This window comes from Gossypium arboreum, chromosome 7 (assembly GCF_025698485.1).
Source record: "Gossypium arboreum isolate Shixiya-1 chromosome 7, ASM2569848v2, whole genome shotgun sequence".
Classification (NCBI taxonomy): Eukaryota; Viridiplantae; Streptophyta; class Magnoliopsida; order Malvales; family Malvaceae; genus Gossypium; species Gossypium arboreum.
The window spans coordinates 98,791,607-98,817,296 of record NC_069076.1 but is presented as its reverse complement, the minus strand read 5'-3'; the positions used below and the strand labels follow the sequence as shown (position 1 = coordinate 98,817,296).

Sequence of the window (25,690 nt, the reverse complement as noted above, 5' to 3'; positions counted from 1 at the left end):
AATCCCTATTTCCAACTTGATCTTGAAGATGGTGAAGTTCTCCCTTCCACTGTTCTTCTCTTGCCTTGAGCTGCTCAATTCGTAGCTCACAGCCCTGTAGTGCTGCTTCCAACCTTCCGATATCATGTTTCATTTCCTCGATCTTATTCAAGCTTACTTTTAACTCGATTGCAAGGTTACGACTTCGGTGATGATGAAGAGATCATCCAAGTTCAACCACCTTAGTTTTTAATTCTTGATTTTCCTTCTCTAGGGCCTGATTACGCAACTGCATCTCTTGGAACTTCTTCTCCCAATACTCGGCTTTGGGTCTTTCTTCCTGAATCTCTTGCTGCCACTGCTCTGGAGATCTCCTTAATCCGACCCTTTTCAACGTTACCTGGGCCTTTTGGTAGTGCGTCTTTAAATCATCTCAATCTTCCTCGATCTTTTTCTTTTCCTTTGTCACCTTCTCGACTTCTATCTTTTGAACATCGACGTCGAGACTTAAGCACATTTTTTCCTCTTCGAGCTTCTCAATCCTCTTTTCAATATCCGAATTCTTTCTCTCGAACTCTTGCTTCATAACCTCCAACTCTGATGGAATCACTTGTAAGCTCTCTTCTAATGATCGAGTCACTCCCAAAATTGGCCTAGGGACATTATCGTTGACTCTCCTACTAAACCATCCTTTATACTCAAGGATTGACGTCGAGCCTTCGGTCAAGATCTTCATACAAAAAGGCTTCTTCCAAACCTCAGAAATCTCTCACATCTTCTTCTTATAGTGATCTCCTTTATAAGAGAAATCACTTTGAGCTAAACTCTGTGTAACCGGTATGAACTGCCTCGCTCTATATTGCCTTAGAACAAGCAATGGTGCATATCCAACAACTCTCCAAATTCCTGGCAAAGGGACCCAATCAAAACTGCCACAGCGTAAAGGACTTCACTAGGAACCAACCAAGGAGCCTTCCACATAACATCTTCCTCTCAAAGATTCTAAAGAATGTCTATCCACCTCTCCTCTGAAATGTCATCTCTCCTCGGCATGTTTACTGCTTCTTTTAAGAGAGAATAACCCTCAAAGAATACTCGGCAAAGAACCTTATCAAGCTTTCAAAAATGACTGTGGAACCAAACCAACAGCAACTATGCACATCTAATGAATCTACCTTTGCCGGCTTTCCGACATGCACACAAAGATCTAAATGTCTCAGCTAAGATTGCTGGTACCGGTGTATTCTGCTTACCAACGCGATCGAACAAATCCGCAACTGCCTCATCTATGTGCCCCAACACCTTTGGGAAAATCACCATGTCGTAAATACTCAAAGCCAGGACGTCAACCCTTTTCTTTACATCTGGATGTGTCGATATCAAATCCCTCAAAACGGCCCATGGAACGCACTTACTATCACCCTTTTACTGTATACGAGCTACAGCCCACTGCTCACTCATCCCAGTAATCATCACCAACTTCTTTGCAAAAGTTAGAATACTAGCAGGCCTAACATAAGCCTTGTGACCCTGAATTCTCGGGCAACGCAGTAAAGTCGTATACTCCTCCAAAGTAGGTACAAGATCAACATCACCAAATGTAAAGCAACCATAAGCAGGGTTCCAGAACTGTACCATAGCTCGAAACAAGTACCTATCTACTTTGACGTCTAGCAAATAGGGAAGGTCTCCATAATTCTGATAGAAAAGCTGCTTAGCCTCTTCATCCCATTGGGCCTAAATGTTTCTCAGCTCTTGAAACTCATTCTGCGTCGAATTAATACGGGTGAAGTCCCATAACTCTGACGTATATCCCTCAGTGACACTATATCCTTTCTCTAACTGGGTTTTCTCGACTGTGCATGCATGAAGCATTGTCCTCCACTCTATCAAGGTATTCATTCCTCATTACAAAACTTTCTAATCTAGAAATCGAGCCGTGAATCGACACCTTTAAATGCCAAATGACATACAATAACAGTAAAATAAAAATAGGTCAGTGTCATAAAAAATGATAAACAAGTACTTACAAGGGTAGCTTACTAAAGGCTATCACTATCTTTCTTAAACTCTTGAAAGTTTACTATATGAGTTTTAGCTCTAAAGCCAGGGTACCTGAACCAGCAGATTCCTTGGTCTTCACCCATTATAGGATCATATAGACCAAGTTCAGTTTAGGGGGACACATTTCCCTATGGCCATACGGAGATGAAAATCTCATGAGACATAGGTACAGTATCCCGGAAGCAATCCACTAGCTCGTACAAAGGTGAAAACCTTATGAAAGCGTAGCTTCTCACTCCCACTTAAGGGTGTGACCACAACGGTCATGCAAATGCAATGTACAGCAATAAGGTAACAAACATATGCAGCAAACACATGTAAAAATGATCCAATTTTAAATTTTCCAAACTTCCGACATTAAGACAGAAAATACTCAATTTCTTGGCTTGACTCTCTTAAGTCCTCAGCGAAGTCGCCAAGCTGTCGAAACCATTTTTTAAAAGGATGTTTGAAAAATGGGGATTGACTTTTGAAAAACGAAAATGGGAGTCGCCACCAACCTTTTTAGGTGTGATTGGATCACCTTATAAAACATTTTGGTCTACAAAAATTAAGAAAACAGGTTCAGGAGTCGGTTACGTACGAGAAAGGATTAGCACCCTCGCAACACCCAAAATTGGTACCAAATTGAATAGTTTTCTATCTTAATGTAAAAAATTTGAAAGGATTTAAAAATAGGATCCATTTTTTAAAACCGGAATTATTTAAGTTGAAAAATCGAGATTCCATAGCTCCGAAAGAATACAAACATCACATCCAGCATGATAGGACACGATATTCTTAAACTCTCGTAACTGAAATCATCTCGTGATTTACAAAATCTATTTAGAAGGATACTTTAGGCATTTAGACAAACGAGAAATCGCAACCCAGCATGTTAGGGCACTATTTCCCGAATTCCTCAATACGAAAAACATTGCCTCATTTTAGAAAAACTTTTGGATAAAATATGACCATTAAATGAAATATATATTTTTTAAAATAATGATTTGAGTAAAATTTAAAAAATAATTTACTAAGAGTAATACTAAAAAAAATTATTAAAAAATGAAAGAGTTTGATATGATACTAAAATTATTAAAAAATTAAAATATATAAAAAAAGGGAAACATGGATTAAATCAAAATAAAAAGGGTTGAAAAACGAAGATGAACAAAGAATAAAATAAGAACAAACTGTAGAAAATAAGAACGTAAGAGGGAGAGAAATTTGAGTGAAAGCTCTCAAAAATTTTTATTGTTTCCCAAAACTCCAGTGTGTTTACAATGAAGGGAGAAGCCTCTATTTATAGTTGAACCTCCTCAAATCCAACGGTACAGATCAATTACATCAACAGTTAAGATTAAAAGGTATCTACAAATTAAATCTCTAAGGTTACAAAATCATATCTTCTAAGATTGCATATCATATCTAAGATTGCAATCATATCTAAGATTGTATCATTTTTCCATAATTTTGAATTTCTATCAATTTAGTTCCTACAATACAAAACTTATGACATTGTTTACAATTCAATCCTTAAATCAATTTAAATCAAAATTTCTATCAATTAAACTCCTAATTTCATCATTAGTTCAACATAAGCCCTACTTAAAATCCATCATCTTTCAATATTTTCACACAAATTCAAAAGTATTCAACTCTAGAACTTCAAAAACATCAAAATCACTAAGAAAGAGACTTAATTGACTTACCAATTTAATTTCCAAGCTTTCAAACCCTAATTTTTCCTTTTTCTTTTCTTTTCTTCTTTCTTTCTTTCTATTTCGTTTCTTCTCTGTAACTATTTCTCTTTTTTTTTCTTTTGTTTCTTTATTTACTTAATAACTAATTATACAATATTCTAATTAATACAAATAAAAATACTACAAGTATATTCACACACACATGTACACATGTAATAATTTATCACCATCGTTTGTCATTATCTCAATTAGTTGATAAAATATAATAATAATAATAATAATAATAATAATAATAATAATAATAATATTTTTACTTAATTTATAAGTAAATATATATATTATATACATTTGTACTAATAATTTAAATATACATGTATTTATTTTCTAACTCACACATGTCACTAATTTAGTTTAATTACTAATTTAATCCTTTATCCTTTCTCTATTCTATGATTAAGTTTTATGCTCTATTCAATTTAGTCATTTCTTACTAATTACTTCTAATTAAAAATAAATTCTCCTAATTAAAATCTAATTTAACTCACAATTAACTTTGTAAATATTTTTTTATAAATATTTACGAACTCATTTTCCTAAGACGGAAACCCTAAACTCACTTTTCCGGTGCCCGTGAAATGTGGGTCGTTACATTTCTCCCCCTCTTAATAAATTTTGTCCTCGAAATTTACCTGAGAATAGATGGGGATACTGAATTCTCATAGTTTCTTCCGGTTCCCAAGTCGCTTCTTCCACCTTATGACTTTTCCATAGCACTTTCACTAGAGGAACCCTTTTATTTCTTAATTCTTTTATCTCCTGTGCTAGAATCTCAACTAGTTCTTCTTCATAAGATAAATTCGGTTGAATCTCAATATCTTCAATAGAAATGACATGGGAAGGATCTGATCTATATCTACGTAGCATTGAAACATGGAAAACATCGTGTATCTTCTATAATTCCAGAGGTAAAGCTAATCGATAAGCAACTGGTCCGATTCTTTCTACAATTTCATACAGCCCAATGTAACGAGGGCTCAATTTACCTTTCCGACCAAATCTCAACACTTTCTTCTATGGAGAAACTTTAAGAAATACTTTATCTCCAATTGAATACTCAATATCCCGTCGTTTTAAATTAATGTAGGACTTTTGTCTATCAAATGCAACTTTTAGTCTCTCTTGTACTTTTTTGACTGTCTCTTCTGTTTCTTGAATCAATTCTTGTCCAATCACTTTCCTTTCATTCAGTTCAATCCAATACACAGGTGATCTACATTTTCGTCCATACAATACTTCATACGGAGCCATCTGAATACTTAACTGGAAACTATTATTATACACAAATTCAGCTAAAGGTAAATAACGTTCCCAATTTGTTTCAAAATCAATGATACAAGCCCGAAGCATATCTTCTAATATTTAAATTACCCATTCGGATTGTCAATCAGTCTGCGAATGAAATATTGTGCTGAAATTAAGCCATGTGCCTAATGACTCATGTAACTGTCTCCAAAATCTTTATGTAAATCGAGGATCTCTATCTGAGATTATAGATATTGGAATACCATGTAATCTAACAATTTCTCGAATATACACTTCTGCAAGCTTCTGCAATGACCAATCTATTCTGACTGCTATAAAGTGAGTTGATTTTGTAAGCCGATCAACTATTACCCAAATAGCATTTTTCTTACTCACTGACAACGGTAGGCCCGTAACAAAATCCATAGTGATGCGATCTTATTTCCACTCGGGAAAACTTATCGGCTGAAGTAACCCAGTAGGAACCTGATGTTCCGCCTTTACTTGCTGACATGTAAGACATTTACCAACATATTCAACTATATCTCTTTTCATTCCTGGCCACCAATACAAATCTCGTAGATCATGATACATCTTTGTGCCTCCCGGGTGTAAAGCAAATGAACCTCGTGTGCCTCTCGGAGTATTAACTCATTCAATTCAGATTTAGCAGGAACACAAACTCGATCTCGGTACCTTAAACATCCATGTGCATCAATACTGAAATTTTCTATCGTACCGGTCTGTATCATCTCTCTTTTCTTCAACAATTTATCATCTTTCAATTGAGCTAATTTAATCTGGTCAAACATTACTGGTTTTACATTCAATTCAGCTATCAAACTCCCATCATCATAGATGCTGAGCCATGAAAACATTGCTCTCAAATCAATTGCAGCTTTTCTACTCAAAGCGTCAGCCACTACATTAGCTTTTCCTGAATGATAGTTTATGACACAGTAATAATCTTTTAAAAGTTCGATCTACAGTCTCTGTCGCAAATTCAATTCTTTTTGGGAGAAAAGATATTTCAAACTTTTATGATCCGTATAAATAGTGTCTCCAAATCTTAAAGGCAAAAATCACTGCTGCTAGCTTCAAATCATGACTTGGATAGTTACGCTAATGTGGTTTCAACTGACGAGATGCATAAGCTATTACTTTCCCCTCTTGCACCAGTACACAGCCCAAATCACTTAATGAAGCATCAATATATACAATAAAATCATTTCCCGGTTCTGGTATCTTCAAAATTGATGCCTCTGTCAACATTTGCTTCAATTCTTCAAAACATTTTTGACATTGATCATCCCATACAAATGGTACATTCTTTTGTAGCAGTTTTGTAACGGCCTAATTTTCAGTGGTGTCGGAAATGGTGATTTGAGATCACTAAATTCGACAAATAAGATTGAACAAGATAGTAATTTAATATTTATGAGTCAAGTAAGAATTTAGAAGAATTTGTGAAATGGTGAAATTAGTGAATTAAAAGAATTTATTAGGTCAAACGGGTCAAAAATGAGGTATCGAGACCTCAAAGTTGAAAATCGAGCTATAAATATTTTTATAAATATTTATGGAGTGTCATTGAGTTAGTATTAAAGTTTAGTTAGAAAATTTTAACGTTTGGATGGCTAATTAATTGAAAAGGATTAAATTGAAAATAGCACAAAATTTGTTACATTGTGAGTAAATAGCTTAAGTATTTAAAAAGATGGATTTAAAGAGCAATTAGACCCAAAGGTTAATGGCTGGACGGTTTGGGTATGAAATAAGCAAGAAAACAATGTGAACAAGGGGCAAAATTGGAAATAGATAAAAGTTAATAGTTAAATAATGATGTAATTGAAAAATCTAGACATTTTCTTCATAATTTCTCAGCCAAAACGCCATAGAAGGTCTGGAGAAAGCTGGTTTTCATATTTTTACATCATGTGAGTCTAATTCTTGCTTTTTCTTGATAATTTTATGTTTTATGACTTTTACAATTAGGTCCACTTGTAGAATTCATTAGTTTTTGATTTTATGGGTGAAATTGGAAGTTACCCTGGATGGATAAGGGAATTTTGTGATGAATTATTATGAAATTTAAGTTCTAATTTCATATTAAGGTGGTTTTATTAAGTGATTTTGATAGGAAATGATATTTAGGACCTAATTGTGAAAAAGTTGTGAATTGAAGGTTGCTGTTGAAATTCAGAATATAAAAGGTTTTGAAATAGTTTATAATGATAAAATAAAGTGTTAATTGAGAAAAATTAGTTCAATTGATGGGTGAATTGAGTAGGGACTAAATTGTGAAAACTATAAATTTTGGGGTAAAAGTGCAATTTCGAAATTTGAACAGCATAAATTGTGAAGTGAAATAGAAATCAAATAAATGCTAATGAGTAGAAATATTTTATATTATAGATCAAGAATCCAAAGAAGAACGAGGAAAAGAAAAAGTTGCGGAATAGTCCCAAAATTTCAATATCTTCTACAAATTAGCCGAGTAAGTTCATATGGTTGAATTTAGATGTTTATTTGTGAATGATTGAAGTTTATAATGTGTTATTATATACGAATTTGTTGTGGGATTGTGTAGATTTTGTTAATGAAAGAATAAATGTGGAAATGCAAATTAGGAAAAACGCAGGATTGAGTACGTTCAGTATCGTGACGTGTGATGAATTGATTGGATAAGACCATGGTTGTTCCATGGCAAAGTGTGAAATGTAGGTATGGTATTATCCATCTTGAAATGTGAAATGTAGGTATGGTATTATCCATCTGAAGTGTGAAATGTAGGTATGGTATTATCAAATCCATCTTGAGTTAAGAAATGTAGGTATGGCATTTCCCATACCGAGTTGAAAAATGTAGGTATGGTATTTCAATGAGGAAAACCATACTGAGTTGTGAATCGTGGCATTGAGCAACGACATACTCAATTTCGTAAGCCGTTTCCTAATTTGATTTTAAGAAATAAAGAGAAGTGATCCAAATGAAAGAAATTGAGTAGTTATTCTTGTTGAGCTCAACTATGTGAATTATTATAACAATGGTTGTGAATCGCAGGAAACTTTAGTAAATGTTTTGGTATTGTTTGGAAATATTATGTTTGGTAAGGATTACTTTTAACCTATGAACTTACTAAGCTTCAATAAGCTTACTTGTGTGTGTTTAATATTTTATGTAGATTGACTTGAAGTGAAGTGGGTAGATCGGATCAACACAACAAAGCACACTATCCAGATCAATTCGGTAGCTTTTATTTTATGTTTGAAGATTTATATGGCATGTATAGAGTTTGAATGAATTGAAGTAAAGATGTTATAAACTAGTTAACAATATTTGTACTAAAATAGTTTTCGGTAAGTAGCAGTAGTTTGACTTTGAAAAATCACTAAAAATAGTAGAAATGGAATTAAATAATGAATAAATTATGGAATCGAATCTCGATGAGTCTATTTTCATATGGAAGAAGCAAAACAGGTATATGAGCTATATTTTATGATATGTTTAAATTTTTGTGAAACAGGGCCAGAGCAATTTCTGGATCCCCTGTTCTGACTTTGGAAATTCACCATAAATTTTACAAAGATAATTAGAAGTCATACTTTATATGTACAGATTCCTTATTGAGTCTAGTTTTATTAGAGACAAATGGCATAGTCATTGAAGCTCTGTACAGAGAGATATCTGATTCGTAATACACAAAGGTCAGAGTAGTCAAACCCTGAAACAGGGGAGATTTTAAATAATAAACTGTACTAATTGGCTAGACCAAAAATTCTAGAAAAAAATTGGTAAGTAGATATATGAGTATAAATTCAGAGAAAATTTACGGATTTGGATTTCGAGTTTTATAACTCGAGATATGAATTATTTAGCAACTATGACACAGTTGGACAGCTTGTCTGGAAAGTGTGATATAAATTGTTTGAATTTGTTTAAGTGCTCAAATAAGTTTAGTAATGCCTCGTGCTCGACTCCGGCCACGGTCTCGGGTAAAGGGGGCGTTACAAGTTTGGTCATTGGCAAATTTATCTTCGAGAATCCATTTACAAATCTTCTATAATACCCAGCTAAACCAAGAAAGCTACGTACCTCTGATACGTTTCTTAGTGGTTTCCACTGTACAATCGCTTCAATCTTCTTTGGATCAACTCGAATTCTATCTGCAGATACTACATGACCTAGGAATACAACCTCTGACAACCAAAATTCACACTTGCTGAGCTTTCCATAAAATTATTTTTCCCGTAATATCTGTAGTACAATCCTGAGATGCTGATCATGCTCTGAATCTGACTTTGAATAAACTAGTATATCATCAATAAAAACTACTACAAACTGATCTAAATATGGTTGAAAGATACGATTCATGAGATCCATAAAAGCAGTTGGAGCATTTGTCAACCCGAATAGCATTACTAAGAACTCATAGTGACCATACCTTGTACGGAAAGCTGTCTTTGGAACGTCGCTTTCTTTTACTTTCAATTGGTAGTAGCCTGATCTTAAATCAATCTTCAAAAATACAGAAGCTCCTCTCAACTGATCAAACAAATCATCAATGTGAGGAAGTGGATACTTGTTCTTGATTGTTACTTTATTCAACTGTCTATAGTCAATGCAGAGTCGCATCGAGCCATCTTTCTTCTTAACAAATAATACCGGAGCTCTCCACGGTGATATGCTCGGTCGAATAAAACCACTGTCTAATAAGTCTTGCAACTGTATTTTCAGCTCTTTTAACTCTGTAGGTGACATCCGATACAGAGGTATAGAGATTGGAGTTGTGCCCAGATAAACCTCAATAACGAACTCGACTTTCCTATCTGGCGGTAAACCCTATAATTCTTCAGGAAGTACATTAATAAACTCACAAACTATTCGAATTTTACTGCACTGGCTTCCAACTGAATCTGAATTAATAACATATGCCAAATATGCTGAACAACCCTGCTGAAGTAATTTACTAGCCTTTATTGCTAAAACAATTCGTGCTGGCCCACAAGTATAAATACCATTTACTTCAACCCGACCTTCACTCACTACATGTTCAGATAACCAGTCCATTCCCAATATTATATCAAAATCCCCAAATGACATAATTAACAAGTCAACCAGAAAAGTTTTATTCTATATAATTAATGAGCATCTTGGACAGACTTGGTTCACTAACACTGTTTGCCCCAACGGACTCGACACCTCAATAGACACTCTAGATATTTCAGATTTTAATTTTCCTTACTCAACTAATTTTGAATTAATATAGGAATGCAAAGATCCAGGATCAATTAAAGCATGAACAGGCTCAGAATATAGTAGAAATATACTTGTTACCACATCATGGGTATCACCTTCTTCGCTGGTTCTAACCACATATACTCTAGCCGGCACTCTAGCTTCAGACTGCTGGGTCACTATGTCATTCCCTCTTCTCGTACCTCATCCTCTAGATACTGATCTACCTTTGCCCGATCCTCTGCCTCTAGTAGTAGAGATCAATCTTTGTGATGTCACAGGTGTAACACTATCATTCTTTGGGCAATCTTTAATATAATAGTCTATAGATCCACTTTTAAAACACCCTCTAGTCAATCTCCAGCATTCACCTCTGTGCTTTTTCCCGCAATGTTCACAATCTGGAATATTAACATCTCGAGACGGACATCTTACACTACCGATGGATACTGTAGTTTGTTTCCCCTGACTCTTTTCTCTTTTATCTGATCTAAAACTAGATCTCCATCCACTTCGAGAATCCCTGGGTCTTTTAGGTAAAGGGTTCGAACTTGCAGTTCCCATACGTTTCCCAACCAATTTAGAAGTTTCAAAATTTTTGTCAAATTCTAAGACTTGCTCTACCATCTTGGCCCGATCAATCAAATCAACAAATTCAATGATACATTGAGATACCAACTGTAATTTGATCTCATTTCGCAGACCCTGTAAAAATCTCTTACAACTGCCAGCTTCAATTGGAATAAACTCTGAGGCGTATCTACTGAGTCTCGAGAATTCCCTGTCATAATTTATTACTGACATGTCACCTTGTTGCAACGTCAAAAACTCTTGCTTCTTGTCTTCGATATACATTTCTCCGATATATTTCTTTTGAAACTCTTTTTGAAATAGATCCCAAGTTATCTGATTCTCTGGTAAATGTCGAACCACTGATTCCCACCATACATAAGCCTCCCATTGTAATAATGATACAACACATAACAGACTTTCCCGAGGGGTGCATTCTAGTTGTTGCAAAACTCTCTTGGTCGACTCCATCCAATTTTCAGCTATGGACGGATCAACTCCTTTCAGACCCAAGAATTCTGTGGCACCATATTTTCTTAATTCCTTAATTGAGGCCTGTCTAGGAACATATATAGTCGTAATAGCAGGTATAAACTCTACTGCTCGCTGAAGAGTGTCAGCTAATATTTTTACTAATTCAGATTCACTTCTACCTTTTTTTATCTCTTTTTACATTAGGGGGTTGGTTTCTAACTGGATTTACACTGGGAGTAGCTGACTCTGTTTCATCTAAATCATACGACTCTTCATCCCCAGTGAACATTTCTTCATTTATATCATCAAGGTGTTCATCAGACATCTTTAATCTATAAAACAAAAACAATTAGATAGGTCAGCATCCAAAAATCCCGACTCAGTTTTGACTTAACTGTGGCATGTACTTCTAGACTCACTTACGAGCTCGATTTAGTCCGAGAATCGGCTAAACCTGATAGCTCTGATACCAATAAAATGTAACACCTTTTAACCCTAACCCGTCACCGAAATAGGGTTACGAGACATTACCGAAATTAAACACTAATAATGAACAACGCCGAGTCATAAATCTATATTTCAATTTTAAATTTCTCAAATTCCACCTTTAAGACCCTAATATGGACCTACGAGGCCCAAAATATACTTAGAAAGTGTTTTGGGATTAAACCAAGAACTTTGAAAACTTTTTCTTGAGAATAGGGGCACACGCCCGTGTGGCCTGGGACATGCCCATGTGGCCTGCCCGTAGGGCCAGCCCGTGGGAAGATCTGACTTTCTCACACGACCGTGGGACTAACCTGTGGGTAATTCTGACTTTGCTACATGACCTGGGCACATGCCCATGTGACTTGGCCGTGTGAAAACATGATTTTTCACCATTTTAAAGCTCACATATCAAACACACCTAATTCATGCCCAATACATTGACTTATAAATCTTGATCAAATAACATTCATCTATTCATTTCAAATGCTTCTTAAAAGTTACAAATTACTTACACCTAAAACATAAATATATTAAAGTGACTAACAAAACCTAATACATGCCACACTTCTAAAAGATAAATTCATCACCAAAAATTAAGCTGAGGTCAGGATTGACTCGGATGCTACACCAAACTTCAACTTTACCTAGCCTACGCACGGAAACAAACCATACGCTGAGTACTGGAAATACTCAGTGGTATTACCATAATTCAAATTATAGCAAATATAAAATATTATAAACATGCATAGATAATTAACAAATCATACATATAATTCATATCAAATTATCATATTTCCATTGTATCATTTTCATTATTTGATTCAATATTTCATCAATATGATTACCAATTATTCATGAACTTTTGGTTCATCCCTCAATCACATACGAATATCCAATTCACATTCAAATATGAATAATTCACGAGCCTTGGTTTTATGCCTTCAATCTCATTGCTTAAATTGTATTTCTTATTTCATCTTATAATATCACTTTTTCATTTCATTCAATAATTTAATTTATCAATTTCATTTAATTTTTTCTCTTCACATATATTTCCCCTATTAAAATAACTCGGACTTTGGAGGATACATGGATCCAACCAAACACACCAGAGTGGTGGCCAATGCTTTATCGGATAGTTCGAAGCAAATAAGTGACGACCAACGTCTCATCGGCTAAGCTGAAGCAAAGTGGCGACCAACGCCTCATCGAATCTATTCGAAGTAAATATGACACACCAAGTGTCTCATCAACTCGAGGTCGAAGAATCTCTAAATTCTTCCTATCCTATGGCATGCCAACTATATCCACCCTAGCCCGACTAATTAATAGGGTTTCGAAATTATTCGAATTCAAATCAGTCACAATAACAATTCAATCACAATTTCAAATTCACTACAAATCATTATACAATTCAATTTCACACATGAATACATTCATCAATCAAATCCAATTCTCATTTAATTCAAATATCACTACTTACCTCAATTTCATTTTTCATGTACATATATTGAAATTTAAACATTTAATAATAAATAACTTGAATTAAGGTAATACAAACCGATATTCTCTCGAGCTACTCCTCGATCACTTTTTTCTTTGCCTTCGCATTCAATGTCTCGGTTTCCTTGTTTGCTACGAAAATTAGCCTAATTATAATTAATAACACACTTATTTTATAGAAAATAATAACTTTCCATGCAACTTTAACCTAAATCCCAAATTTGTCCTAACTATTTTCATCTTTTTCCTTTTATAATTCATATTATTTCCTTATTCAATTTCCATCAAAAATTTAATATAACCATCAAATTTTTATCATTTTTCCATAATTTTGAATTTCTATCAATTTAGTTCCTACAATACAAAACTTATGACATTTTTTACAATTCAATCCTTAAATCAATAGAAATCAAAATTTCTATCAATTAAACTCCTAATTTCATCATTAGTTCAACATAAGCCCTACTTAAAATCTATCATCTTTCAATATTTTCACACAAATTCAAAAGTATTCAACTCTAGAAATTCAAAAACATCAAAATCACTAAGAAAGGGACTTAATTGACTTACCAATTTAATTTCCAAGCTTTCAAACCTGAATTTCTCCTTTTTCTTTTCTTTTCTTCTTTCTCTCTTTCTATTTCGTTTCTTCTCTGTAACTATTTCTCTTTTTTTTCTTTTGTTTCTTTATTTACTTAATAACAAATTATACAATATTCTAATTAATACAAATAAAAATATTACAAGTGTATTCATACACACATGTACACATGTAATAATTCATCACCATACATTTATCATTATCTCAATTAATTGATAAAATATAATAATAATAATAATAATAATAATAAATATCTTTTACTTAATTTATAAGTAAATATATATTATATACATTTGTACTAATAATTTAAATACACATGTATTTATTATCTAACTTACACATGTCACTAATTTAGTTTAATTACTAATTTAATCCTTTATCCTTTCTCTATTCTATGATTAAGTTTTATGCTCTATTCAATTTAGTCCTTTCTTACTAATTACTTCTAATTAAAAATAAATTCTCCTAATTCAAATCTAGTTCAACTCACAACTAACTTCGTAAATATTTTTTTATAAATATTTATGAACTCATTTTCCTAAGACGGAAGCCCTAAACTCACTTTTCCAGTGCCCGTGAAATGTGGGTCGTTACAATTTAAACACCCTATGTACATGTCGACACAAAAGATAGACATCACCATATTTGAGTTTAGGAGTGTTGTTGGATGCTGAATCTGCGATCAAAATTGAAGTACCTAATCTGTGCACGGAAAATAAAACCGTACGCTGAGTAAAACTCAGTAGTATTTCTATAATCCGAATATTTAAAGACAAGATAATAGAATATGCATATTTTAATATAAGCACAATTGAATATTTAAGACCACATTTATTCATACAATGGCATTAGCCATTCAATATTCAATTCATAAGTACATCATGTCATACCATTCTCAAATCTCATCATTTGCTATATAATAGCTTTTCACAATTTAATATATATCATTTAAACAATAATATTATTCAATTCATATCCAATTCATGAATACGTAATTCATGTGTCTCATTTTCATGTTTCAATTCACTATCCCATTTTCATCCAATATCAATTATAGTACTATTTTATTTAATTACCCCTATTAACACGACTCGGACTCGGATGCATACACGGATCCAACCAACACACCAGTTTGGCACCCAGCGCTATATAAATTTGACACCCAGTGTCTCATCGGTTAAACCGAAATAAATTGGCACCGAGTGCCTCATTGACTCGAAGTCGAAGAAATATCTGAACTCTTCCAATCCTATGGCATGCCATCTATATCCGATTCAGCCCGATACAGTTAATAGGGTTTAATTTCACTTTCCAAATACAACCAATATTCAATTATCATATTTGCACATATATATTCATTTCAATTCAAATAATCAATATATTCATAATATATATATATATATATATATATATATATATATATATATCGACATCGACTTTGTCTTTCCCGGCGTTAGCTGCGGAATTAAAACAATTAAAATTCATTAATACAACACAATTCAATTTCATATTGAATATTTCAATTTTTTATTCAATATTTTCCTAAATTCCAATTTAGTCCCTAAACCGAGAGTAATTTTTATTCTTCACAATTAATTCTATATTTTCATACAATTTCCACTTTAAACTAAATTTAACTCTCTATTTTCACTTAAATCCCTAAATTTCAAATTTTTCACAATTTAATCCCTATTACTCAAAATTTACAATTCATTCTACAATTTAATCCTTTTTTATTTCTAACTTAAAAATCTATCAATTTAATCCCTAATACTAAAATTATTCAACATTAACAACATTTAAAAACTCAATAATTGCTAAAATTTCGACATGGGTCGGGTAGTACTTCACACCGAGTTTTCAAAAACATAAAAATTACAAGAAAAATGAAATTAAATTGACTAACCAATTGAACTTGGAACTTTGAAACCCCTAAGCTGTGAGTTCTTCTTTCTTTCTATTTTTTTTTCTTTCTTTCTGTTTCGTTTTGCTTTTGTCTCTTTTTATTATTATTTTATTACTATGATAGATATATCTACTTAAATATTAAGTAAAACATATTATTATATATATTAACTTTAAATTATTATTATAATATATATACTTAAATATTAAGTAAACTTATTTTATTATAATATATATTAAATTTATAAATATTTCATCTTATGTCACCTCATTAAAGAACAATGACATAATTGCTTCTTTAATTCTTTTAATTTTTCTTTAATCTATAATTCAATTTTTACACAATATGCAAGTAAATTCATTTAATCTAAACCTAATTAACTACACAACTAACTTCGTAAATATTTATTATATTTTTAATAAATATTTACGAGTCCGATTTATGGGAATGAAGTCCTATTAATGTACTTTCCAACACTTCTGACTATCGGGTCATTACATTTCTTCCCTTTTATATCCTTATTTTTGCATGACCAATGGAAGAAAAAAAAGGAAATGACATAAAATGGTTATAGTTTAAACTAAGCACCAAATTTAATTTTGTTATATCCCTACCTCAATTTGGATCTAGTTGGACTCTTCATTGGGTCACTTAAGGCTCAATAAGTGACATATTTGGATAGGAACTTTTACTTGCTTATGGAATACCTCAATGATCAACATAGTAGCGGGATTCCTCTCCACTCAAAATTCTAATTCACTAAGCATATATTCTGAGTCTCTCTACATTTCTGACTCTAGACTCTAGAATGGGTGAATTGACCTTCTTCGACACTGTCCCCACCCCTCCTCCATGCCCGTTGATATCATGTATTAATAAATTTAAAAAATATATTAAAAATAAAACAAAAATAATGAGGTAGAAACTATTTCTTTATGTGAAAACTATGAAAATACATGGACGGTATAGTTGTAGTTAGCTCCCATTAAGGTTTTAACGATACAGTGATTAAAATTTTCAAATTCTTTAACGATGGAGTAAATAAAAATCTTTAATTATTGATTTTTTGATTTTTTTATTTGCAATGTAATGTGAATCATATTTTAATTTACATAAATTTCCGGTTTTAAGGCCCAATAGCCTAAGGAAATTGAATCAATCAATATTTTTATTTGAAACAAACGGAGTTAAAAGAATTATGAAGACTCTAGTAGTTAAATTGTAGTTTGTTCATTTTACTAAAAAAAGAATAAATTTGTCCATGCATGTTAGATTGAAAAGTAAACTGGTCATTTTCTTAAAAATTTCATTTATTTCTACTGTTAAAAATTGATCTATGTACGTTAACATGACATACATAAGACACGCCATGTGTTACTGTCTGGTTATTTCGTTAGGTACAATAATTTTTAATAATATAAATAAATAAAATCTTTAAACGAAAGAACTAATTTAGCTTTTAATTTAATATATATGGATTAATTTATCTATTTTTAAAGTAAAAGAAATAAAATGTAATATAAATTTTAGTATGGGATACTCTATGTTATCAAATCCAACCACATCAATTAGTTAAATTGAAAATTGCTGATTTGATTAATTGACGATATTTTAAATCAATAAAATTTATTATCTTTTATAAACCTTATTTAATTATTATTTAATATATAACAACTTCAACTATTTGTAATAATATTGGTTTATCCGTATATCAAGAGAGCAGAACTGGACAAGTATAAAAAGCTTAAGCGCTGCAATGGATGAAAGTGAGAGAAAGTGCGAGAATGGAATAGAAATGGAATAAACAAAAAAGAAAAAGCTAAAATTAAAATTAAAATGCAAAAATGATGAATCTATCCACGGTGATAGCGTATGGATGCCGCCATTGTACACCCCCAATAAAGCAACTCTTAAACTACACTACCTTCCTTCATCTTCAGCATCACCATCACCATCACCATCACCCTCACCATCTTCATCTTCAAGGCCGCCCTCTTTCCTTTAACAGTCTTAATCTCCCTAACCTCAATCTCCTTCTCACGGGTAATTGTCTCTTCTTCAGGATGCAGGTACCCTTTTCTTTTCTCTCTATTGGACTTATTTTTAATGCTCACACTTCCATTTTTGGCGTCCTGGGTTGTTTTCCTTTTTCCTTTCATATGATTGATAATGGGAAATTGGGTTTTTTTCTTTTTCTTTTCTTTTTTGTTTATTTACTTAATTTTTGGTTTTGGGTTTTCTAGAAATGATGAATTTGTTGATGTTTTGGTAAAAGTTTATGGGCAAAGCTTGATTGTCAGTGAATTATGAAGAGAACCTTGTTAAAGAACTATGATGATATTGTGTCTCTAGAAATGAGTTGTTTGCACTGGAACATTTTTGGACTTTATTATATAATATAATAGGTTCAATTGGGTTTTTCATTTTTTTTTTCTCTTTATTGTTGTATTTTGGACTATTTATAATTTGGGTATTGAATCAACATAATATACAATCTGATGGATAAGGTGATGATTTCAAATGTTGGATTATACTATCTGATGGATAAGGTAATGAAAGAGGGAGATTATATTTTTCCCCTTCTATTTAAAAAATGGGCAAATTAATCCCTAATAAATAGATTAAAGAGCAAATTGGTTATTTTTGTTAAAAATTTAATCCAATCTTAAAAACTGGTGTGGCTGATGAAATAATCTAATAATGACGTGATGTGTCATGTGTACCTCATACTAATGTATAAGGACCAGTTTTTAATAGTAGAAATAGATGAAATTTTTAATAGAAGAGCTAGCTTACTCTTGATCCAATGTATATAGGTTAATTTGCTCATTTTTTTAGTTGAGGGGTAAAAATGTAATTCGACTCCTAGTACAGGAGTCTCCACGGTGCTTTTACCATCAATACATTATAAAAAGCATAAGCTTCAAGTAGTTCCTGGTAGAGTTTGGTATTCGAGTAGCATACCGATGCTATGTTCCGCTGGCCATTTCTGATAGGGCCTGTATTGGTAATAACTTAACATGTCTGGATTTTGAATTGCTGTATTTGTGGCCATAGGTGTTTTGATCCAGTGGTTGTAGGAACAGCTCTTCATGGTAGAGTTTTTCATTGTTTTTGTTTCGGTATTTCATTTCTTTCTAGTGAGGTGGTTTTTTTTTCCGATAATTTGAGAGATGTTTTTGTTGTTTTCTTTTGTCTAATTCAATAGTGATTTGTGCCTAATATTTCTTTCGATAATTTGTAGCGCTTTTGGATCGGAAATGGGATCAACAAGAACAAACAAATGGTGGAGCATTTGCAGCGTTACGGAGTGATTTCGTCAATGAAAGTAGCTGAAGTAATGGAGACTATTGATAGGGCATTATTTGTACCGGATGGGGCTTCGGCTTATGTTGATAGTCCGATGGCAATAGGTTACAATGCCACCATTTCAGCACCGCATATGCATGCTACTTGCCTTCAATTATTGGAGCAAAATTTGCAGCCCGGCATGCACGCTTTAGATGTTGGCTCAGGTCTCTTTGCATTCCACAATTCTTCGACTCCATCATGTCATTTCTGCACTTCAATTTCTTCTTATGTGTATAATTCTGTTGGAATGCTGGATTCAAATGATCTACACGTATTCTCTTGGGATTTATTCCGACTCGATGGCCATTGAGAAAAAAAAGGCATATTTTAATTCTGGTTATGCATTTATTATGTAGGAACTGGATACTTGACTGCTTGTTTTGCGATAATGGTTGGACCACAGGGTCGGGCTGTTGGTGTCGAACATATTCCTGAATTGGTTGCTTCTTCTATAAAAAACATCGAAAAAAGCGCTGCAGCTCCACTGTTGAAAGAAGGTTCTCTCTCGGTGCATGCTGGCGGTATGTACCCAAGGACTTACAATATGTTCTTATGGTTTTATGCTCTATTGTTTAAATGGAAGCGAGTCTGTTGTTGAAATATGTTTGATACTTGCTCTTTTATCGAATGCTTATGACTGATGCTTCGACCTTGTACATTTACCGTAGATGGAAGGCAAGGGTGGCCAGAATGTGCACCCTATGATGCTATACATGTCGGGGCAGCAGCACCGGAAATACCACAGGCTCTCCTTGATCAATTAAAGCCAGGTGGCCGAATGGTGATTCCCGTAGGAAACATGTTCCAAGACTTGAAAGTAGTGGACAAGAATATGGACGGTTCAATTAGCATTCGAAGTGAGACTTCCGTCCGGTACGTTCCTTTAACCAGTCGTGATGCTCAGTTGAGAGGTTACTGAGATTGGAAACATAACAATTACTTTAGCTTGTTTGAAAGTCCAGTTGTGAAAGCCGATAATTCTTGAACCCAGTACTGTACAGAATATCCTAGTTCTTTATCGCATGAGAGGTTACTGAGATTGGAAACATAACAATTACTTTAGCTTGTTTGAAAGTCCAGTTGTGAAAGCCGATTATTCTTGAACCCAGTACTGTACAGAATATCCTACTTCTTTATCGCATTTTCCTTCTTTTGTAAATGCAATAGCTTTTTTTCCTGTTTCAAGTTTGTTCTTGTTATTATGTGCAAAAAATTGCAAAAATAGATCTATTCATGTATCAGATTACATGTTTGTTTGCGTTAAAATGACTAATAGAGATCTTACAATGTTTTTCTGCTAATATAATTTTGAGCAAACAAACCTTTTAAAACGATGATTTCATAACAATGGATAAATATATATTCCTTACAAAATATAATAAAATTAAAAATTGAACCTTAAAAAAAGGGAAAAATAGGACAAGTTATTTTAGAAAAATGAAAAAAGAAAAAGAAAAGCAAACAGCAGTAGATCATGTATCTAAATCATTTCAACATCAAAAGAATCCTCGCCTTGGTCTTTCCTCTGCAACATTTACTCTTATTGCTCTTCCATCCAGACTCTGCAATGATCGGAAATGTGTTTAGGCTATGCTACTCGAACTTGGGTGTAAGTTTTGTATACAGTTACGTATTTAGAAGACCAAATCTTAATATCGGTTGGATACGAATGTTAAAAAATGAAGAGTCAAAGCAAGAACTGATATGCATATGTGATATGGTGTTGGTTCGGGATTTATGGAAAACTATGACCAAACAATCTAGGAAAAATTGTACCTGTCCATCAAGAGCTGCAATGGCATCATTCAATTCAGTTTCTGAGGACATAGTCACGAAACCGAAACCACGGGATCGGCCTGTCTCCCTATCATAGACTACACGAGCCTCGACTACCTTACCATGTTCACTAAAGACTTGCTCTAGTCGGGCATTATCAACATCCCATGGAAGGTTACCTACATAAACTCTAAAAGCACGTTCAAAAACACGAGGGGGTCGGTCAAGACGTGATCCTCTAGGAGCAGCCTTATTAACAGTCAAGAGCCTTCCATTAAGGTCCTGTTTAGAAACAGGTAAGCAACAATGACTTAAGCACAAGCACCAGATACAGCTTTCGAGTTCAACATCAATCAGCAAAGAAAAGAAAATTGGATAGAACAGTCTCCTATGACATAAAAAAGAAAACTCAGAGCTTAGTTTAGCTGGTTATACGGCAAACTCTAAGAAGTGCCAAACTCAAATCCCAGATTTAACTTGGTTCATGCAAGCATTTAGTATTGGCTACCAAATCAAACAAGCAAAAGCAAATACTTCACAACTTATGAGAATTTTGGTTCACAACAACAGTTAAATCTCAAAAAAAAAAAAGTAAAATCAACAATGACCAACTAGTGTTCTTCCACTTGATGTTCAATTGTATTTATGAAATGTATGTTGAATGGAGGTTTTGAAAGGTTAGAAAATGTCAACTGTTGCAGTCCCGACTGATGGATCTAGTCACAGGACAATTCACAAGCAAACTATCTTAGCAGGGCTCTTTCCCTGATTTCTACTTCTTCCTCGCGAATGACCTATGATGAACAAGTTGAAATCGTCGAAGGGAATTCTAGACCTTAGACTCGTTAAGAGAGAGCCTTAAACCTCTTAAAAATTGAATTAAATGGACTTACTTTTATTGCTGCCTCTTAAATATAAGTTATATAGATTTAATGGAAAGAGACAAAGAAAAGCTCAAGAAATCCAATGATTAGCAACCTAATGAAATTCACCACCAAATAGCAAAGCTAAAAGTTGGTTAAAATATACCCTAAACTTGAATAAAGTTTGAGATTTAGTCCTATACTTGAAAATTAAATCATCTTACTTTCCTAATCTAAAAATTCTAACCCAATTATTAACATCATTTACATTTTCTATCAAAATTAGCTAACATGGCATATTGATTAGGTTGCCCTCATATCATGTGGCACATGATTGACAGAAAATAAATTGCCTCAGTATTAATGATCAGGTTAGGATTTTTACATTGAAATAGTAAAAGGGTTTAATTTTTAACCTTTTTATGTACGGAGACAAGATCTCAAACTTTACAAAAGTACAGGAACACGCGGCATATTTTGGCCGTAAAAGTTAATACAAGTCAAAAGAAAGATGTAAATGGGCCAATCAGTCATTCTACACTACTAACAGGCAATTCTTGCAATGCCCCTTGTACACTACTAGCATGCAATTCCTACTATCTAGGTACAGGGTGAACACCCTTGGCCAATCGGCCAAAAGCTGGAGTTCATATCCAATACTCATGTTAGACACTAAAGGATACACTTCATATACATTAAAAAGAACTTTATAAAAAATCAAATATACTTTAGTCATACACATACAAGTATCGAAGATAAGTTGCTCGTATCTTCAATTTCTTTTAAATATACGTGTTCAACACTCATGTTGGTTGCATATCTTGATATGCTATAGGATAAGGCACTCCAAATATAATTCTTTTTATCATGGGACCCAGTGTCATCTAGGTGACAAATTGAAGCTTTAACCACGGCTCTAAACAAGTCTTGACACTCCAAATATCAATTAAACATACCCATAACACACATATCTATATACTAACCTATCTGTTTATATTTACTATCACAGATATTAATCCAGAAGTAGGAAAACCTAAGCCAAAAAATAAGTAAAATAAAAGAACTTACATAACGATTAAATTGTTCAACAGCCTTCTCAGCTTCCTCAATTGAACTCATTGTTACAAACCCAAAGCCACGACTTTGCTCAGTGTCTCTATTGTAAATAACCTGCAATCAGAATTAAACAACATTTTCAATAATTTTATTACCTAAAAAACCCCCCAAAAACAGAAGAATTTGAAACAATTTAAAAGCAGGAAATAAAGGATTTTCTCTTAAACCTCAGCAATTTCCACAGTTCCTGCTTTCTCAAAAAGCATAGCTAAACTTTGGCTATCAACATCGAAAGGCAAATTCCCAACAAACAATTTAGCTTCCTCAGAGGGTTCAGAACCCTCTTCTTCTAAATCCCTACTTTGCTCTTCAAAAACAGCATCCTTGCCTTCAGGTCCATCACTATCATCGTTTTCCCATTTCGCTTCAATGCCACTTTCCTCATCATCGATGGTGATGGTGGCGTCATTTTCTTCCTCTTGTTGAGCCCAATCTGATGTTTGGGCAACAAAGGAAACTAGAGAAGAGAAATGGGTTTTGGTTTTGAGGGTCAAAGAGGTTGAAGAATGGGAAGATGAGAGGAAAAGATTGATGGGTTTTGGGGGAAAGGAGAGGAGAGATGGGGATTTGGAACAAGTGGTGAATAGTGAAGGGATACAAACGAGGCAACATGAGTCCGCCATGGATATGGGTTTGGTTATTGAAGACATTTTAATTGATTGAATAAAGCGAAGATGGGGGAGAGTGAAGGAGAGGGTTTAAGAAGAAGATGAAATTGAGAGGATAAGGGATGGCAGGCTAGAGAGACGAGGAGAGGGTTTATCGAAAATTATAAGGTAAACTACTTCATGTCATATGAGTAAATTTAACTAAAAAACTATTACTTCTAAATTTTAAAATTATTTGTATTTTTTAATTGGTATAATAATGTTTTTTAATTTTTTATTATTATTTCAACTTGATTTTATATAAAATTATAAAAATAAAAATATATAATTTTTAAAAAAAATCTCAAATATGTTGTTAAAGAACTAATTTGTATAGGAAATAAAAAAATATCATTCAATAGAATTTAATAATAAATTAAAAAATTAAAAGGGTTAGATCATTAAATGTTTCTTAAAACCGAATTGTCATATCTTGAGTCAATTTCTATGCTTTTGAAAATATTAATAACTATAATATAAAAGCTTGTGAAATCAACTTTTATACCATTTTAGTAAAATAGTACAAAATATACTGCAAAAATTTCTTATTTAGACTCAATTCAAAATTTCTAGGTTTGAGTAGTTGAATTTGGCAAAAAAAAAAATTGGATTTATAAATCTAAATTTTTTGTTTGGATAACAACTAAAAAGTTAGATTTGAATTTAAGCAAATCTAAGTCCAATTTTATAAGAGTTAAATTTTTTATTCCAAATTCCATTTTAAAACTTGGAATTTTCAAGACCCAAGTTTGATTAAAAAGATAGAAGAACTTTTTTTCCCAATTCAACCAATTCGATCGATTTGACATTCAATTAAATAAATTATTAAAAAATAGATAAAATCGGTTCAAATGATTCGATTGTCAATTTGACCAATTCGACCAATTCAATCGTTGGTTCAATTAATTCACGAGTCAATTAATTTGACCCCTTATTCTAGATTGGTATCCCAATCAATTTCCAATCCAACCAAAATCCAACCAAATTGTTTACATGTATGATATCAATATCGTATATATTTGTACAACAATTTAGGTCATAATGTTTTGCAATTTTGATCTCAAATAGTATTAAGATTTTTTTTCATATTATTGTTGTTATTACTAATACTATAATATTCATGTCTATATAAATGTTTATATCAGTTCAGTTGTAAAAAAATTCGAAAATAGATTTTTGATAAAAATATTTAAAAAAAATTGGTTTAACCAATTCACTACCCAATAGACTGGTCCATACTGGTACTCAAGTCAACTGATTTAATGCCTTTCTCCAAATCAATACCTTAGTCGATTCTCAGTTCGATTGATCGGTTCAGTCAAGTTCAAGCAACAATGTTCAAAATCCTCCTCAAAAATTAAATTAGAAATATATTTTCAAAGCTTAGAATTAGTTGAATTCCAAACCTAAATTTCAATTATCCAAACAATGAATTTAAATTAATTTAAAATCTTGAATTTCAAATAATTTAATTCTAAAACAAAAAAATTAGAAATAATGAATTCATATATCATAAATTTCAAAGTAAAAATTTTAAAATTTATTTATAATCCAAAATTTTCAAAATCCAAATTGTAACAAAAATTATATTTTGAATAGCAGGGTGGAGAAATAAAGAGGTAAAAGAACATAGAACCAATAATTTTGTTTAATGTATTTATATTTTTCTATGTTCTTTTAAAGAATGGGTATTGGATATTTTATAAATTTGGAGGGTTTAACTAATTTCCCTCATTTTATCTATTTTTGAATTTTTTCTATTTCTATTTAATTTTAATTTTAGAATTTTCTAAATTTTTAAAAAGAATTTCAATTTTTTTAATATTTTATATATAATCAATATCAAATTTATAGAAAGTATAAAAATTAAGACTAAAATTATTATTATACCAACAAAAGAAGTGCCACCTAACACTTGGGTGACAAAAAAACAATTTTGAAAACATTAGTAGCAAAATTATAATTTTTTTAGTTAAGTGAAAAGATAGTATTGCAAAGATTAAAGCTTGTCCTTAAAAGGTTTTAAATTAGTGAATTTTGGAAGTACTTAGTTGTGGAAAGTCAAGGCAGTAGACGTAGCTAATTGAGGTCAAACCACTCTAAATCAGTGTATCATTTTATTTGCC

The 25,690-nt window shown here is 32.5% G+C and overlaps 2 protein-coding genes and 1 long non-coding RNA gene across 3 annotated transcripts in view; 2 read left to right on the top strand and 1 right to left on the bottom strand.

The window, feature by feature from the left end:
* The window catches only part of LOC128295213 (uncharacterized), a 38,228-nt gene extending 29,960 nt beyond the window's left edge, over positions 1-8,268 (top strand). The window contains exons 2-3 of the long non-coding RNA XR_008285553.1: positions 7,446-7,527; positions 8,215-8,268. This is a non-coding gene — a long non-coding RNA (uncharacterized LOC128295213). The remainder of the gene's footprint in view (positions 1-7,445; positions 7,528-8,214) is intronic.
* Positions 8,269-17,528: 9,260 nt separating this feature from the next.
* Positions 17,529-20,428, top strand: LOC108453182 (protein-L-isoaspartate O-methyltransferase 1). The gene is made up of 4 exons (XM_053030726.1): positions 17,529-17,880; positions 19,056-19,326; positions 19,519-19,683; positions 19,831-20,428. The coding sequence occupies exons 1-4, from the start codon at positions 17,656-17,658 to the stop codon at positions 20,079-20,081; spliced, it is 912 nt and encodes a 303-aa protein (XP_052886686.1). The 5' UTR covers positions 17,529-17,655; the 3' UTR covers positions 20,082-20,428.
* A 57-nt stretch (positions 20,429-20,485) lies between these two features.
* Positions 20,486-23,708, bottom strand: LOC108453176 (28 kDa ribonucleoprotein, chloroplastic-like). Its single transcript, XM_017751128.2, has 4 exons — positions 23,085-23,708; positions 22,870-22,971; positions 20,939-21,220; positions 20,486-20,724 (listed from the first exon to the last, which is right to left on the bottom strand). The coding sequence occupies exons 1-4, from the start codon at positions 23,565-23,567 to the stop codon at positions 20,659-20,661; spliced, it is 933 nt and encodes a 310-aa protein (XP_017606617.1). The 5' UTR covers positions 23,568-23,708; the 3' UTR covers positions 20,486-20,658.
* Between the last annotated feature and the right edge of the window lie 1,982 nt (positions 23,709-25,690).

Bases quoted from the DNA above. Each gene is read 5' to 3' on its own strand.
- LOC108453182 (XM_053030726.1), top strand. From the start codon at position 17,656: ATGATGAATCTATCCACGGTGATAGCGTATGGATGCCGCCATTGTACA. The intron at 17,881-19,055 runs GTACCCTTTTCT...GATAATTTGTAG, and splicing joins GTCTCTTCTTCAGGATGCAG to CGCTTTTGGATCGGAAATGG. The intron at 19,684-19,830 runs GTATGTACCCAA...CATTTACCGTAG, and splicing joins TCTCTCGGTGCATGCTGGCG to ATGGAAGGCAAGGGTGGCCA.
- LOC108453176 (XM_017751128.2), bottom strand. From the start codon at position 23,567: ATGTCTTCAATAACCAAACCCATATCCATGGCGGACTCATGTTGCCTC. The intron at 22,972-23,084 runs GTTTAAGAGAAA...TTCTGATTGCAG, and splicing joins GAACTGTGGAAATTGCTGAG to GTTATTTACAATAGAGACAC. The intron at 20,725-20,938 runs GTACAATTTTTC...CGATCATTGCAG, and splicing joins TTGCAGCTCTTGATGGACAG to AGTCTGGATGGAAGAGCAAT.